Source organism: Oncorhynchus mykiss, chromosome 20 (genome assembly GCF_057628025.1).
Source record: "Oncorhynchus mykiss isolate SJ-2025 chromosome 20, ASM5762802v1, whole genome shotgun sequence".
Lineage (NCBI taxonomy): Eukaryota > Metazoa > Chordata > Actinopteri > Salmoniformes > Salmonidae > Oncorhynchus > Oncorhynchus mykiss.
The window spans coordinates 38,714,040-38,731,109 of record NC_143041.1 but is presented as its reverse complement, the minus strand read 5'-3'; the positions used below and the strand labels follow the sequence as shown (position 1 = coordinate 38,731,109).

The following is a 17,070-nucleotide window of genomic DNA, read 5'->3' as shown; positions in this document are numbered from 1 at the left end:
TCCGCATGTGTGGTTCCCACCGTGAAGCATGGAAGAGGAGCTGTGATTGTGTGGGGATGCTTTGCTGGTGACACTGTCTGTGATGTATTTAGAATTCAAGGCACACTTAACCAGCATGGCTACAACAGTAAGTGTAAGGGCTATTTTACCAAGAAGGAGAGTGATGAAGTGCTGCATCAGATGACCTGGCCTCCACAATCACCTGACCTCAACCCTATTGAGATGGTTTGGGATGAGTTGGACCGCAGAGTGAAGGAAAAGCAGTCAACAAGTGCTCAGCATATGTGGGAATTCCTTCAAGACTGTTGGAAAGCATTCCAGGTGAAGCTGGTTGAGAGAATGCCAAGAGTGTGCAAAGCTAACATCAAGGCAAAAGGTGGCTACTTTGAAGAATCTCAAATGTAAAATATATTTTGATTTGTTTAACACCTTTTTGGTTACTACATGATTCCATGTGTGTTATTTCACAGTGTTGATGTCTTCACTAATATTCTACAATGTAGAAAATAGTGAAAATGAAGAAAAACTCTTGAATGAGTAGGTGTGTCCAAACTTTTGACTGGTACTATATATTAATACATGGGTCATAAACACACATGGAATATATTAATACATGGGTCATAAACATGCCAACTTGGCCACATGTTACACAGTGAATGGCACTAAAAGGTTAACTCTCTCTGGTCAAAAAGTCATAATTTATGCTATCTGTCATTAGAATTAAGGTAGATCATAACTCTGTTTTCTGGATTCACTAACCGCTAACTGCCAGTGCAATATAGACTTCAAATCTTATAACCAATTGGTGTTGAATATTTTGTTATATGTAGTGGTTATGTTGTTGACAGTAGCAATGAGAAATTATGCAGGGGGGTGAAGTCAAACAATATGCCTATTCCATATGTGTAGGAAACGTTCACTGCTTGAAATAGCGGACATGTGAAAAGTAGAACATTTTTCTCTTGGGCTCACAGTCGTTAGACGATACCTCAGTTTGTCACCGGGATATCCAGCAAGTTCTAGCAGGACTCGAGGGAAGGGAGTGCTGCCCAAGCCATCTCCAACAGCGGGAGATCTGCCAGAATGCCTGTGTCAAACTGATGCGTTGCCATGGCATTGCTGCGTTGTTTGGATGAAAGGGGGCTACTGTACCACAAAATTTAAACATGCTTCATGTCAGCGGTTCTATACTGTCCATCTGGACTTGTAGTTGAAGCAACACATAGAACGATTCAGTGCACATCTGGAAATTTGCTTGTTAACCTATTATTTCTGGAGTCATTTATCACTGTCTGAGTGTACCTTTGCTAACAGAGAGAGAGTAACATTAGGCCTTTGAAACATTATACGGTAGTGCATTTTTTTCCAAAGTCAACATAAACATACAGTTGTGGTCAAATATATTGGAACCCTTTCACTTTTCTTAAATATTTCCCTATTTCATAAAAAATAAGCTAAAATTGCAACCACAACAATAAAGTCTCCACACCTTATTGGAGTTTCAACATTACAGAACCAATTTTATTTTTGTAAACTTAAACTTTCAATTTAGAAGATAAAGACAAATGGCATGGACAAAGTTATTGGCACCCCAGAGCTATTACTTGGTTCCACAGTCTTTGGCCAAGATAACTGCCAACAATTGCTTCTTGTAGCCTTCAATGAGCTTGTTGCACCTTTCTACTGGCAATTTGGCCCACTCTTCAGTAGCAAACTGCTCTAATTCTTCCATGTTTGAGGGTTGCCCTCCACCAACTGCTGTTTTCAGTTCTCGCCGTGGGCTATGGATGTGATTCAAAGAGTCCAGTGTTTCTTCTTGAACCATTCTTGGGTGCTTTTGATGTGTGTTTGGGGTCGTTGTCCTGTTGGAAGACCCACAACAAATCAAATCTAATTTTATTTGTCACATACACATTAGCAGATGTTAATGCAAGTGTAGCGAAGTGCTTGTGCTTCTAGTTCTGACAGTGCAGTAATATCTAATAAGTAATCTAACAATCCCCAACAACTACCTAATACAAACAAATCTAAAAAGGGGTGAATGAGAATATGTACATGTAAGTATATGGATGAGCGATGGCCGAGCAGCATAGGCAAGGTGCAATAGACGGTATAAAATACAGTATAAGCATTATTAAAGTGGCATTATTTAAAAGAGACATTGTATAAAGTGACTAGTTTATATTAATGTAGGCAGCAGCCTCTCTGAGTTAGTGATTGCTGTTTAGCATTCTGATGGTCTTGAGATAGAAGCTTTTTTTTTTCAGTCTCTCGGTCCCTGCTTTGATGCACCTGTAGTGGCTCGGGTGGCTGATGTCCTTGATGATCTTTTTGGCCTTCCTGTGACATTGGGTGCTGTGCGTGTGGGGACAACAGACTGGGATAGGGAGCGGGAACAGTCCTTGTTAGCATGCCTCGACGGTGGCACTTTATTTTCCTCAAAGCGGGGAAAAAGATAGTGTTTAATTTGTCTGGAAGCGTGACGTCTGTGTCCGTGACGTGGCTGGTTTTCTTTTTGTAGTCCGTGATTTCCTGTAGACCCTGCCACATACGTTGCGTGTCTGAGCCGTTGAATTGCGACTCCACCTTGTCCCTGTACTGGCAGGTCGCTTGTTTGATTGCCTTGTGAAGGGAATAACTACACTGTTTATATTCAGTCATATTCCCAGACCTCTTTCCCATGGTTAAATGCTGTGGATCGCACTTTCAGTTTTGCGCGAATGCCGCCATCCATCCACGGTTTCTGGTTAGGGTAGGTTTGAATAGTCCCAGTGGGTACAACATCTCCAATGCACTTCTTTATAAACACACTCACCGAGTCAGCGTGTAGGTCAATGTTGTTCTGAGGCTGACCGGAACATATTCCAGTCCACCTGATCAAAACAATCTTGAAGCGTGGCTTCCGATTGGTCGGACCAGTGTTGAATGGTTCTCGTCACTGTTACATCCTGTTTGAGTTTCTGTTTATAAGACGGTAGGAGCAAGATGGCGTCATGGTCAGATTTTCCTAAGGGAGGGCTTTGTATGCATCGCGGACGTTAGAGTAGCAGTGGTCGAGGGTATTGCCTATGCGAGTAGCACAATCAATATGCTGGAAGAATTTAAGTAGCCTTGTTCTCAAATGTGCTTTGTTAAAACCCACAGCTACAATAAATACAGCCTCAGGATATATTATTCCAGTTTGCATATAGACCAGTGAAGTTCCTTGATGGCCGTCTTCACCTTCGATGGAGACCCAGTTTTTGGACACAAAGTTAATCATTGGACTCGAAAACACATTGATAGTCTGTTGATTACATGATGACATGTACACGTTCAGGGCCCCCCAGTACCCATGTCCATAAAATGCGTCTTTATATTCTTAATCAAAATTGTAAACTTAAGTTTGCAAAAATAAAATTGGTTCTGAAATGTTGAAAATCCAATTACATGGCGTGGAGACCAAAAGTATTTAAAAATTTCAACGTATTCTTTTTTAGAAGAAATATGAAATTATTTAAGAAAAGTGCAAGGGTGCCACTATATTTGTCCACAACTGTACATGGTTGACACCAGTTAAAGAGCATATGGAATCATTGCAATATATTCAAGTAAAATGGCTTTACTGGTGAAGAAGCGCAAAGTGAGGAATGATACAAACCCACGGACTGGAATCTGTTGTTGTTTAGCAGTGCAAATGACTTCCTCGAACCTCAGCATGCTGTCATCAATAGAGCAATTGATATTTTTTTGACTGAAGGTCTCAGAGGCAGACCCAAACACGGCCACTTCAGTAGCACCAGCTGCAACCTTCAACAGGACAGAGGGAAGTTACATTATTTCGATGTAACATTATGGAACAAACATTACTTTAAAATGTTTCCATTCATCTCAGGCATAGTGTTCCCTCAACCTTTATACAGCACTACACATCAGGGGAGCCTGGGGAGATATCTGTTCTTTTTAAAGAGTGTGATTTCTCGGATGAATAATGAAATGCTTACAGCATCCTGAAAGCCGTGCATGTTGGGTGTCAGTACAGGATAACGAGCATGAGAAGATCTGTGGATGGCTTGAAGCACTTCAGTGTGGTCCGCCATCTTGACAACAGACAAAAGCATGTTTACAAAATATGTCGACAGAGTATAGTCTCTTCCCACAGCTGCTGTTGGAGGTCCATGCACCTGGCAAGCGAGACTAGTATGTAGCCTAGTTTTACGAAAACTCATATTTTCCAGAAGCTCATATAGAAATGCAAAGATAGCTGTTCCACATCATTTGTCTCAATACAACTCAAGAATATGACACAGACATCTGTAGTTTCTTTCATGAGGTGAGCTGTCATATATTTTACACAGGCAAACAAAATAAAGTGCTTGGAAAACAGGTTCTGGAATAGGCCTATAGCTCAAGGTTTTCCCCAAAAACATCTGCGAGTCCAGGGTCTAACTGGGATACTGGAGTAGCAGGTTTCCCCCAGTAGTCCTGAAGAGAACAATGAGAGCCTAATAAATCACTCAGTAAGCTTTCTGGGAACACAGAGAATAGTTATTACCTGTGGTACCCACTTTGAAGACACAAAGCTGGTGGCCTCGATCACAGGCAGGCCTGTTTCCGAGAGCATGTTTATCAGCTGGATTTTGACTCTTGTCGGAACCATTTCCTGGAAAACAATGAAATGGAGACCGTCTCTTTCTGGATCTGATTCTGATCCCCTGTCAAGATTGGAGGTATGTGCGGAGTGGACATCTGGGCAATTCAGCTGCAATGTCTTTGCAACCAGAGTAATTTACGGCACTCACCTGCTGGGTCCACTTCTTCCAAACATACAGTACTTCCTACAATTACAGCGTGTAGTACCCCCTGAGTTTGACTTTGTCATCATGTCAATTTGTACAGCTACAGCAGACTTGAATATATACAACATATGAGCCATCTGGTAAAGTCATGTCATGTTTCCCATAGATTTCAAGGGCAGTTGGTGTTCATTTGATCAATACATTTTTTGAGGAGAAAATGTGAAACACATGTCATGGGTAATCACAGAAAAATAATCCATACTTTTAAGGGGATCATCAAATCAACCAGGAATCAATCAAAAGGATAGTTACATAATACAAAAGTGGGCTAACACAAAAGAAGCAAGCTTCCAGGTCTTAGATACCATATTGGGTTTGTAAAGGTGTAATGTGTAGTGAACATAAATAATTTGCAAAAATGTACAGTGCATTTGGAAAGTATTCAGACCGCAATACTTTTTCCACATTTTGTTACGTTACAACCTTTTCTAAAATGTATTCAATAGTTGTTTTTTCTCATCAATCTAAACACAATACCCCAGGTCAAAGCAAAAACTGTTTTGTATTCGTTTTTGCTACTTTATAAAAAATACAAAACTGAGTATTCAGACGGTCTCCATTTGGTTGTTTTCCAGGAAATGGTTCCGACTCGGTACGTTTTTGAAGCACCTTCGGCAGTGATGACAGCCTCAAGTCTTCTTGGGTATGACGCTACAAGCTTGGCACACCTGTATTTGGGGAGTTTCTCACATTCTCCTCTGCAGAGCCTCTCAAGCTCTGTCAGGTTGGATAGGGAGCATAGCTGCACAGCTATTTTCAGGTCTTTCCAGAGATGTTAGATCGGGTTCATGTCCAGGCACTGGCTGGGCAACTCAAGGACATTCAGAGACTTAACGCAGGAGTGGCTTCGGGACGTCTTGGCTGTGTGCTTAGGGTCATTGTCCTGTTGGAAGGTGAACCTTCACCCCAGTCTGAGGTCCTGAGCAGGTTTTCATCAAGGATCTCTCTGTACTCTGCTCCTTTTATCTTTCCCTCGATCCTGACTAGTCTCCCAGTCCCTGCCACTTAAAAACATCCCCACAGCATGATGCTGCCGCCACCATCCTTCCCTGTAGGGACGGTGCCAGGTTTCCTCCAGGCATGACGCTTGGCATTCAGGCCAAAGAGTTCAATCTTGGTTTCATCAGACTAGAGAATCTTGTTTCTAGGATGAGACCTACAGGTACCTTTTGGCAAACTCCAAGTGGGCTGTCATGTGCCATTTACTGAGGAGTGGCTTCTGTCTGGCTGCAGATATGGTTGTCCTTCTGGAAGGTTCTCCCATCTCCACAGAGGAACTCTGGAGCTCTGTCAGAATGACCATGGGGTACTTGGTCACCTCCCTGACCAAGGCCCTTCTCCCCCGATTGCTCAGTTTGGCCGAGCGGCCAGCTCTAGGATGAGTCTTGGAGATTCCAAACTTCTTCCATTTAAGAAGGATGGAGGGCACTGTGTTCTCGGGGACCTTAAATGTTGCAGAAATGTGAGTTGACAAAATCCTGTATTGGAGCTCTACGGACAATTCCTTGGACCTCATGGCTTGGTTTTTGCTCTGACATGCACTGCCAACTGTGCACTGTCAACCTGAAATAGACAGGTGTGCGCATTTTCAAATCATATCCAATCAATTGAATTAACCACAGGTGGACTCCAATCAAGTTGTAGAAACATCTCAAGGATGATCAATGGAAACAGGATGCACCCGAGCTCAATTTCGAGTCGCATAGCAAAGAGTCTGAATACTTACATAAATTAGTTATTTCTGTTTTTTATTTTTTTAAACCTGTTTTTACTTCGTCATTATGGGGTATTGTGTGTAGATTGATGAGGAAAACATTTTATTTAATAGATTTTAGAATAAGGCTGTAACATAACGAAATACGGAAAAGTCAAGGGGTCTGAATACTTTCCGAATGCACTGTACAGTGAAGGACAAAAGTATTGTAGACCTACACAAGGCTGGAATGGGCAACAAGACCATCGCCAAGCAGCTTGGTGAGAAGGTGACAACAGTTGGTGCGATTGTTGAAGAAACACAATAGAACTCTCAATCTCCCTCGGCCTGGGGCTCCATGCAAGATCTCACCTTGTGGAGTTGCAATGATCATGAGAACGGTGAGGAATCAGCCCAGAACTACACGGGAGGATCTTGTCAATGATCTCAAGGCAGCTGGGACCATAGTCACTAAGAAAACAATTGGTAACACACTACGCCGTGAAGTGCTGAAATCCTGCAGCGCCCGCAAGGTCCCCCTGCTCAAGAAAGCACATATACATGCCCGTCTGAAGTTTGCCAATGAACATCTGAATGATTCAGAGGACAACTGGGTGAAAGTGTTGTGGTCAGATGAGACCAAAATGGAGCTCTTTGGCATCAACTCAACTCACCGTGTTTGGAGGAGGAGGAATGCTGCCTATGACCCCAAGAATACCATCCCCACCGTCAAACATAGGAGGTGGAAACATTATGCTTTGGGGGTGTTTTTCTGCTAGGGGACAGGACAACTTCACCGCATCAAAGGGACGATGGACAGGGCCATGTACCATCAAATCTTGGGTGAGAACCTCCTTCCCTCAGCCAGGGCATTGAAAATAGGTCGTGGATGGGTATTCCAGCATGACAATGACCCAAAACACACAGCCAAGGCAACATTGGAGTGGCTCAAGAAGAAGCACATTAAGGTCCTGGAGTGGCCTAGCCAGTCTCCAGACCTTAATCCCATAGAAAATCTGTGGAGGGAGCTGAAGGTTCGAGTTGCCAGACGTCAGCCTCGAAACCTTAATGACTTGGAGAAGATCTGCAAAGAGGAGTGGGACAAAATCCCTCCTGAGATGTGTGCAAACCTGGTGGCCAACTACAAGAAACGTCTGACCTATGTGATTGCCAACAAGGGTTTTGCCACCAAGTACTAAGTCATGTTTTGCAGAGGGGTCAAATACTTATTTCCCTCATTAAAATGCAAATAAATGCGTAACATTTTTGACATAAGTTTTTCTGGATTTTTTTGTTGTTATTCTGTCTCTCACTGTTCAAATAAACCTACCATTAAAATTATAGACAGATAATTTCTTTGTCAGTGGGAAAACGTACAAAATCAGCAGGGGATCAAATACTTTTTTCCCTCACAGTACATTACTTATTTAATGATTATGGATGGTGTGTGTGTGTGTGTGTGTGTGTCTGTGTATTCAGATAAGTGACTGATGAAAATATATACCTTTTCATTTTGAAGTCCGTCTCTTGGTCCAACTTCAATCATTTTAACATACTCTGGAAATTCACGTGTTAAAGTGCACTGAAAATGAAAAGAGTCATGTTAGATATTGATAACAATAAACAAATGTTACATCTGTTGTCACAAACTCCAAAGCGCTATTTTCCCATTTAACGGTTTCTCCTGTCCAATAATGTGTTACAACCTTAAAAGGGAATTACACCTGCTGATTTGGCCTCGTTTTTTTGATTTGCTCCTTATGAAATGCTGGCAGCCATGACAGAAGCCGAACGCGAGTTGGCTTGGGGGTGTGGTTTGATGTGAGTGTTTCTCAAGTGTGTCCTTGCCACCACCAAGACACACCCATCTGTCAGAACCTTGCCAGCAGCTGTTTCTCCCCACTAATCACAAAACAAACAAACATCCTGCAGGTTGAACTCAACTACAGGCTGTAACTCAACTACAGGCTCAACTACAACTGTATGGTGAGATGCTTGGTGGAAGCTTTGAATAGGTCAGCCTACAGAATAATATGAGAAGAGTGCAATTCTTGAATTTATGTAGCTGTTATAAACAAAGTGTTTTGATATCTTTAAAATGTACTAACTGGTCCATGTAGAATAAACAACCCTTTACACAATACCATAGAATCAGTGTTCTGCTAATATAACAATGTGCACCTTTCATTGTCGTTCCCAGACGATAGACACTGTGCCTATCTGCATTTTCTCTTGTGGTAATGGGGCCACCTTAGTAAACATGTCAGTGGTCATACCTCCCTGTGTGGTGTCCCGTATACAACAGGAGTTCCCTGATCCTGGTGCAGAATACACAGGGTTTCTTCCTCCTCATACTGACTGACACCATTCCATTCAATAATAAAAAAAGACAATACAAGTAAAAGTTGTGTCTAGTAAACATTTTATGATGAGTTCCAGGTCTCTCTACATTCAAGGACATCAGTATCAAGTGCGTCTGTCGGTCTGGACTTCATCACATCATTTTGCAAGTCTCCATGTGCTGGCTCCATACATGTTTCTGTGAACACATACACACATAGTCACTGTTCTATTACAAATGCCAATTTGGATAGGTAATGTCTGACACACAAACAGGTACTATGTTGAAGTTTGAAGAGGTCACACTAAACCTACCTAATTCTGTTCTCCCCATCGACGACCATTGGTGGGCAGGCAAGAGGTAAGGTCATTGCCAGAGCCCCATTGATAGACATGGCAGCGTAGATTAGCTCCTGCCCCCTCTTCAAAGATACTGGTCAGTCACACACACACACACACACACACACACACACACACACACACACACAGAGTACTGATTACATTATTAATGGGGGTTATGATCAGCCGGGTGGAACCAACCTCACAAAATGTGAAGTGAAATAGAATGGTGAACACAGCGATCAGGCTGATTCCACCAGGCTAGGTTATGCCCTGGACATTATATGCATCTAAGAAGTAGAAAATAGCATCAAATAATGTCAGTTTACATTTAGTTTCAAAATTGGGTTATCAAATGGATCAAAGTAATGAAGTGTGTTACCTTCTGTATTAGTACAAATTATGAGCTGGTGAAAGCTGTTGCCGCTGACAGGTTAAGGTTGCTGGTTGGATACTTGCCAACATGTGACTGACTGTTCCATTCATAGGAATACTCACAGCGAGGGGCATGTCTGAATTATGCTGATGAGGGCCCCCATGTCCGGCTGCAAACTGGACATCTCTCGAACAAGTGCAGCAGGCAGTCTTATGAGGTGGTGTTGAGGTGGTGTTGACTGGTATGGCCTGTGACAGGTGATATAATAGACAGCCAAGTGGTCAATTGTATTTTGTTCTAAAGAAAGGACAAAGCTATTTGCTAATGCACTTCATAACCAAAATGATTCTACTAGTTGTATCTGCTTGCTGGGGAATTAGCCTACTATTTTATCAAGTGTTTTTGAATACAACTTTTTACATAACACACATTACTTGTCTTTTTTGATGAAGTCATCTGTGTCATCAGAGGAATGCAAATAGTCCAGGTAGCCATTTGATTACCTGTTCAGGAGTCTTATGACTTGGGGGTAAAAACTGTTGAGAAGCCTTTTTGTCCTAGACTTGGCACTCTGGTACTGCTTGCCATGCGGTAGTAGAGAGAACAGTCTATGACTGGGGTGGCTGGGGTCTTTGACAATTTTTAGGGCCTTCCTCTGACACCGCCTGGTATAGAGGTCCTGGATGGCAGGCAGCTTAGCCCCAGTGATGTGCTGGGCAGTACGCACTACCCTCTGTAGTGTCTTGCGGTCGGAGGCTGAGCAATTGCCGTACCAGGCAGTGATGCAACCAGTCATGCTCCAGCTGTAGAACCTTTTGAGGATCTCAGGACCCATGCCAAATCTTTTTAGTTTCCTGAGGGGGAATAGGCTTTGTCGTGCCCTCTTCACAACTGTCCTGTTGTGTTTGGACCATTCTAGTTTGTTGGTGATGTGGACACCAAGGAACTTGAAGCTCTCAACCTGCTCCACTACAGCCCTGTCGATGAGAATGGGGGAGTGCTCGGTCCTCCTTATCACACAAGTACTTTTATTCTGAGGTCTTTCCTGAGAAGCTGTGAAAATAGCAAGAGAACAGTGAATTGAATAATTTTTGGAGGTCGCTAAAACATTGCACTCCCATTGCTGGACATGTTATGGTACCCACCTTTGCTCTTTCTTGTTGGTCCTGGCATCCGTTCATGACCAACTGTGCACTTTGTCTAACAGAAAAAAAAGGGTCAACGATTGTCATCATCCCTCAATTATAAAACATAGATAGAGAAATAACAATCTCGTTTGGTAGCTAATTCTATGCTTGACAGATGTAGACTGATTGGCTCCAGATAAGATTCAGGCCGGTGACGCCGTTACAATATGCATCCAACTGTGACATGTTTTGCTATGGCCCAGGGTTGGTTTGCTGCTGCTAGTTAGTGCACTGTTGTAGACAGACATGGTTACCTAGTACCATCATCGTTTCATCTAAAATGTACTGTATTTGTGCCCTAGACATGGGTTGCACCTCGGAGGCTGTGACAATTTAGTCTACATTAAACTAAATGAGAGTGGCATGGAAATACGATGGCAACGCTAAAGTAGGCAAATATTTCATTGGAAACAACTTTGCCATATTATGGTGTTGTCAAATTTACTCTAGAGGACTGTCACTAGCGAAGTTTGTCAAAAATAGCTAGCAATGCTAACGTTAGCTAGCTAAAATATGGTTGTGTCTTAATCTTAGTTAGCTGACTAAAGTTATACTACATCTAAAGTCAACCTTGTGAAATCACAATCATGACAACCATATTTGTGTTTGTGTTTCCAAGCCAAGTCCAAGTTGTATTGAGGTAGGCTAACATTAGCCAGATATCTAGTTAGGTAAGTAGGTAGCTAGCCAGCGATGATAGTGATAATGATTATCAAAATATACATAACCAGCAGTCTATGGTCTAGCTACCAGTATACTCACCACCACTGGAGAGCAATGAAATCCAACCACCTATTGCGCATGATAGGGTCCTTCGGCAGGGCATGCAAACCATTGTCTTTTGGCTGTGCAGCCTTCTGGAAAAGCATGATCCTTTGAACGTGTTGGTTGGGGGCGATGAAACAACGGGAGCCCCATTCAATAAAGGGAGGCTGAGGGGCGATTTGCTTGTGGAGCTTGGAAAAGGGTAGCATGATTTGTTGACATAATTGTAATCCAAACCCAACCTTCACTTATTTGTTGTGACACACTGAGGTTCCAAACTCCATTTTAGGCGAGACTGACTTTAAAACCAAAATTATGCTATTACACTTTGTAATCAATTTTGACACTAGAATAAATGATTCTGATTCACAAGGACGCCTCATAGGCCATTTTCAAAGGGATTCGTTGTTTTTTAGGGGCAGTCGCTCTTTAAGCCCAGAACACTTTGATCTTCAGATCACTGCTGGCATTTTAATAATGTTTAATAATGCATGACACGTGTAAAATTTGTCAGTTCAGAGTTTCTAATAATATCTACTGTCGATTTTACAGTTGATAATCTTTTACATATTATATATAACATATAATACATATTTTTTTATATTATACCTGACTAACTAATCTAACAGTTGTAGGTGGAAAAGTTGAGAGGAAGATAGAAGGGTGTTCACTTGATGTACTCTCTCTATCTGCCAATACGCAGACTTACTTAAGATAGATGGTGGGGGAGGAACGAATTAATTAAATTCTACAATATTTAAATGAGATATTTCAAGCACAACATTCCATGTATTTAAGTATTTTTGTTATTGTAGTGAGGACAGTAACATTAGTAATCGCTCAAAATGATACTTTTAAGGATTATTTTTTTTTTTTTTAGCTCACATAATATAATTTAAAAGTATGTATTAAGGTGTCTGTAATAGAATAAAATACATGAATAAATGCATTTCTATAGCTTCCAAAATATTTTCTACAACGTGGGGGAGTGCCAAGATGGAGACACATAGCGTCCCTATAATTTATCTAGTGTATATGTAAATTTTGGGAGGAACAGGATCCTGCTTTTAGACCGCAAGTCAACGTTAAACAGTAGGCATAACAATTCTTTCATATATTGTGCTCTTATCACGACATTTGAATTTATTTTGAAATAGAGTGTTTGCGGTGTGACGCCAGTTACTGTAGTGCCTGTTTCTGCATCCCAGGGTGATGCCCCCTCTCTGTCCTTTCACATGTTCCCAACCTGCACCCTCCCATCTTACCTTCTCCTCCTGCAGCCGGCTTCCTAGCCACGGATAATCCTGGATGAGTTGTTCATAGCTCAGGCAGTGCTTCACTGAGGTGGGGATGTTGCCCATCCGAAACGCTCCCGTTTGGCCTGTAGAGCTCCCCCAGGATCCTCTGGCTCCGACACCCGCATTGATGGATCTTTACGCTCAACTGCAACAAATGCACATGGTGGAGTTCTCTGATCAATATGCTCATGAAGCAGACAGGGTGGAGACCGAGGCCCTTGCTGCCCCCCTCACTGAAAGAATCACATCAGAGGACGACAGCTGAAAGCAGAGAGCTGGCAGTGACTCATCAGTTGCCATGGCAACCGCATCCCTATCAGGGAATGGATGGGAGAGAGGATAGAGTCAGCAAGAGGGAGGAAGAAACACAGAGAGATTAATAAAGGCGATGAGAGAGAGAGAGATTAAAAAAGGCGATGAGGGATAGTGGCATATGGAAGGGGTGAGAGTGTCAGTGACTAGCTGGCTCACTGGGGACTCAAGTGTGAGCTAACGTTATGTCTGGACTAGTCTGACAGTGTTACGAGCGACTGTGTGAGCTGAGAGGTCAGGAAGCTCTCAAAGGGAAGTACTTGCCTGCCGAGTCTCTGGGCTCTAGAATAAGACCAGTCACACACTGCTTATTGTAAGTCCCCCACCTCAACCTTTCTGGATGAAATTTAAGGCTTCAGGGAAACAGGTTGCTTTGATTGATCTCTTTTGACTGAAACAGCTGAAGGTTTTCCATTGCCAGGTGTGCCACTAGCTGCCAATGTCAATGGCGTAGCGTAATAAAATCCTCTTGTAAAGCAGGGACACAGTTTACCAGAGAAAGACCCATTCTTTCTCACCCAGATGTTAACAATAGAGGGGCTTAATGAAGTCCTAGCACTGAACCCTTTCAACATAATAAGCTGCCCTGCAATGAGAGAACCCTACTCCCCACTCAAGGGGAGAGACAGAACTTGTACGACCGTCCCATGAAAGGTCTTCAGGTCTCTGTGTCATTGGCTCCCAGGTTTATGTCCATCACTTGTCAACTCCCTAAATGTGAAAACTCCCTCATGGCAGATCATTTAGAATCCCGCCCTCACAACCTTCTCTGGGCCACTGAAAATAGGGAAGGGTTTCGTTAGGGAATGCCAACCCTGCCATGTTTGAAGATGGTTTCCATGATGGGTGTATAAATCACAGTTTAATAGAAAGGGAGAGTTTAGATGAAATTGAGATGTTGCTATTGAAAGGTTGACATTTTAGTCATTTCGATAAAAAACTATTTGGCTGTAGGTTTACTATTCTGTGGATTTTCTGCAGACACATACAGTATCATTATATTGTATACCTACATTAATACTCAATTTTAGATGAATGGGTTAAAGGTAAAGTATTCCAACAACAATGTGTCATTGCCAAAGCAAGTTTCTAATTCTACTATACAGGACAGTGTTACTATCTGGGACCTTGGCGAATGAAAATGGCCTCTGCAGGGTAGAATTAAAAAGAATTGGTACTGAATCTCTGGCAGTTGCATGTCCCTAACTGGGCATTTAATGTTTCCCTTTTATGAGAGCTATGCAGCTTGGAAGATACAACAATGGAAGCTCATCTTGACTAATACTAGCTGCTGAGGGTAACTTTTAAGGGGGGGGGGGGGCCTTAGGGGAATATCCCTACTCATTCAAAACAACGCAGTGCAGGCGATTGAGGAAGGTTTATGTTAGAGAAAATGCATATAAAAGGGCTATTAAGAGGGCTTTTGTACATTTGAAATAGCTTAATGATTCACGCCATGATTAAGAGCAGGCTGGCATTTGTTGGGATGAATCTTGTCTTAGAGGCAGCTCTGCAGAGTGGTCATTAGCTGGCCTAGTTACAGAGACATAAATAACATACCCCTGAAAAAATGGTAACGTTCTCCCCTGTTATTGGGAATTGTGAGAGGTTAGCATGTCTTGTGGGTAATGTCTTTGTGCCTCAAACTTTCTTACTCATCATTATTCACAATTCATTTAGGGTTATCCATAATCATGGTAGCATCTACATTCATGTACAAGGGTTCAGAAATATATAATATTCTTATGCAAATGCATGTAACAAGTTTGTAGCCACAAGTTGATGTAGTCATTGCATGCTAGGAATATGGAACCAAATGCTAAACTTTTGACTACTTTAAAACATGTATACATTTATTTATCCAAATACATTTGGTTCTCTAAAATGGGGAGACTGTCACGGCTGGCTGAAGGACTGGACCAAGTTGCACCATGGTAAGCGTACATTTGAAATTTATTTTAAAATGACACCGGCAAAACAAAGAACAAAAAAATAAAAATAAAATAAAAACCTGTGAAGCTATGTGCCCTGAACAACTACAACGTTAACTTCCCACAAAACAGGTGGGGGAAAAGGCTACCTATGTATGGTTCTCAATCAGAGACAACGATAGACAGCTGTCCCTGATTGAGAACCATACCAGGCCAAGACATAGAAATACAAAACATAGAAAAAAGGACATAGAATGCCCACCCTAGTCACACCCTGGCCTAACCAAAATAGAGAATAAAAAGCCTCTCTATGGCCAGAGCGTAACAGAGACTATGTATAAAAAGTGTTGTAATTTCTAAGCGGTTCACCTGATATGGATTCCCTCAAATTCAAGCTGACAGTCGGCACTTTAAACTCATAGTCATTGTATCATTTTATATTCAACGTGCTGGTGTACAGAGCCAAAATGTCAAAAAATGTGTCACTGTCCAAATATTTCTGGACCTCATAGACACAATATATTTTACACATGAAACTCTTGGAGAGCAATCAGAAGACGATTGAATGAAAATATGTAAAAATTTAAATTATACGGCAAACGCCAACAGTTTCCCTCTTAAAGACCCATTAACCTGGAAAATGTTTCTTGTGAGTAATTGAGAATATATCTTATTATCTTCAGAAAGAAACAAATGTGAAAAATACACTTTATAAGGAACAGGTTTTTCACATGACATGAAAGGGTTTTAAACTCTCAGATATTGAAAACAAAATGCAACACAGAAAACAGGATCCAGATTAAATCAATTTTCATCCTTCCACCCGTCTTCAAATCTAAACCATATATTTGATTGAATTGCTTAAAAGCACTGGTTGCAGCAGAAGAGCCTTGTTCATTCTTCAACTGTGAATGCTAGAATAAGTTTTAACAATGTCCGTTATTTATGGGCAGCAGGAAAGCTTTATAAATGTACTCTTCAACCATGGAAAGTTAGAACTAAATTAGCTTACCAGTGATTATCTGGTTGCAAAGGTCTGTCAGCAAAATCTGGTCAGAATGGATGGATTGAGATGTGTATGTGGGCGGCATCAGATATGCTGAATAGATACAATATGATAAAAAGAAACAGATCTGTGACCTTTCCCCACAACTCAACTCTGTGTAAACGACAGAGAAAAATAGGACCTTTTATTTATTTTTTTACAAACGTAAAAGCCTTTATAAAAACAGCGGGTTACCTTATAGTTTTCAGGAAGGTCGACCGGCTGTGTCCAACTTTCCATAGCACCCCTCAGAGACAGCATGTGTGTTAAAGATTACTTTGCAGTAGTCCCATTGCCTAGCACCCTTTGGTTTTTGGTTACAAAAGTCCCTGACCTGTGCATTGGGGTCACTGTCCCCAAAGGACCATCATGTATGACATTTCTCAACAGATTTGGATGTTCGTGCTACTGAGCAGTAGCTGGCTTTGAGACCCGTCGACTGCTTGGCATGCCTTCTATGACAGCTCTACAGTACGTCCACAGCAGCAACACGCTGGCTGTTAAAGTACTGTTCAGCAGGTGGGAACGCAGAAGCGCTTAACGTCGTTGAATCATTCAAACTTGGAATCAGAATTATTTTTGCTTAAACATTAAGTTTTTATTTTTGCTTAAACATGATGGATTGGCTGTAAGATTTCCACATGGTCAATTTGATTCCTGAGAAGACTGCTGGCGGGCTATTAAATAGAAAACTAGGTAACTACAGGTTTGACATTGATGTATCTAGGCAGATGTTTTAATGCAGCTTCAGATGTATTGTGCAGATTGGTTAATTGCCCAGTAGAGCAATCTAAGGGTCTACTCATGTTATAAATGATGATCTCTCAAATGTTCCTATCTCTTTTGTGGAAGAAGTTATATTTCATATACATTTTTACAAGAGCCAGAGAGAATATTTGTTAAATGGCAGCTGTTGATATCTCTATTCACTTTCTAAGTATACTAC

The 17,070-nt window shown here is 41.7% G+C and overlaps 1 protein-coding gene across 4 annotated transcripts in view; it reads right to left on the bottom strand.

Moving 5' to 3' along the window:
* Positions 1-16,599, bottom strand: part of hmgcll1 (3-hydroxy-3-methylglutaryl-CoA lyase like 1) — a 32,811-nt gene extending 16,212 nt beyond the window's left edge. The window contains exons 1-6 of one of the 4 annotated variants that reach the window (XM_021576477.3): positions 16,320-16,599; positions 12,804-12,981; positions 8,036-8,113; positions 4,535-4,642; positions 3,984-4,079; positions 3,641-3,789 (exon numbers count right to left, since the gene is read on the bottom strand). In XM_021576477.3, the coding sequence (XP_021432152.2) occupies positions 3,641-3,789; positions 3,984-4,079; positions 4,535-4,642; positions 8,036-8,113; positions 12,804-12,899 (527 nt within the window). In that variant the 5' untranslated portion in view covers positions 12,900-12,981; positions 16,320-16,599. Of the gene's footprint in view, positions 1-3,640; positions 3,790-3,983; positions 4,080-4,534; positions 4,643-8,035; positions 8,114-9,592; positions 9,835-10,089; positions 10,640-10,731; positions 10,787-11,535; positions 11,670-12,803; positions 13,093-16,319 lie in introns of those variants that run through there. The other 3 variants (XM_090213034.1, XM_036956235.2, XM_036956236.2) reach the window with 3 other exon arrangements.
* Positions 16,600-17,070: the final 471 nt, after the last annotated feature.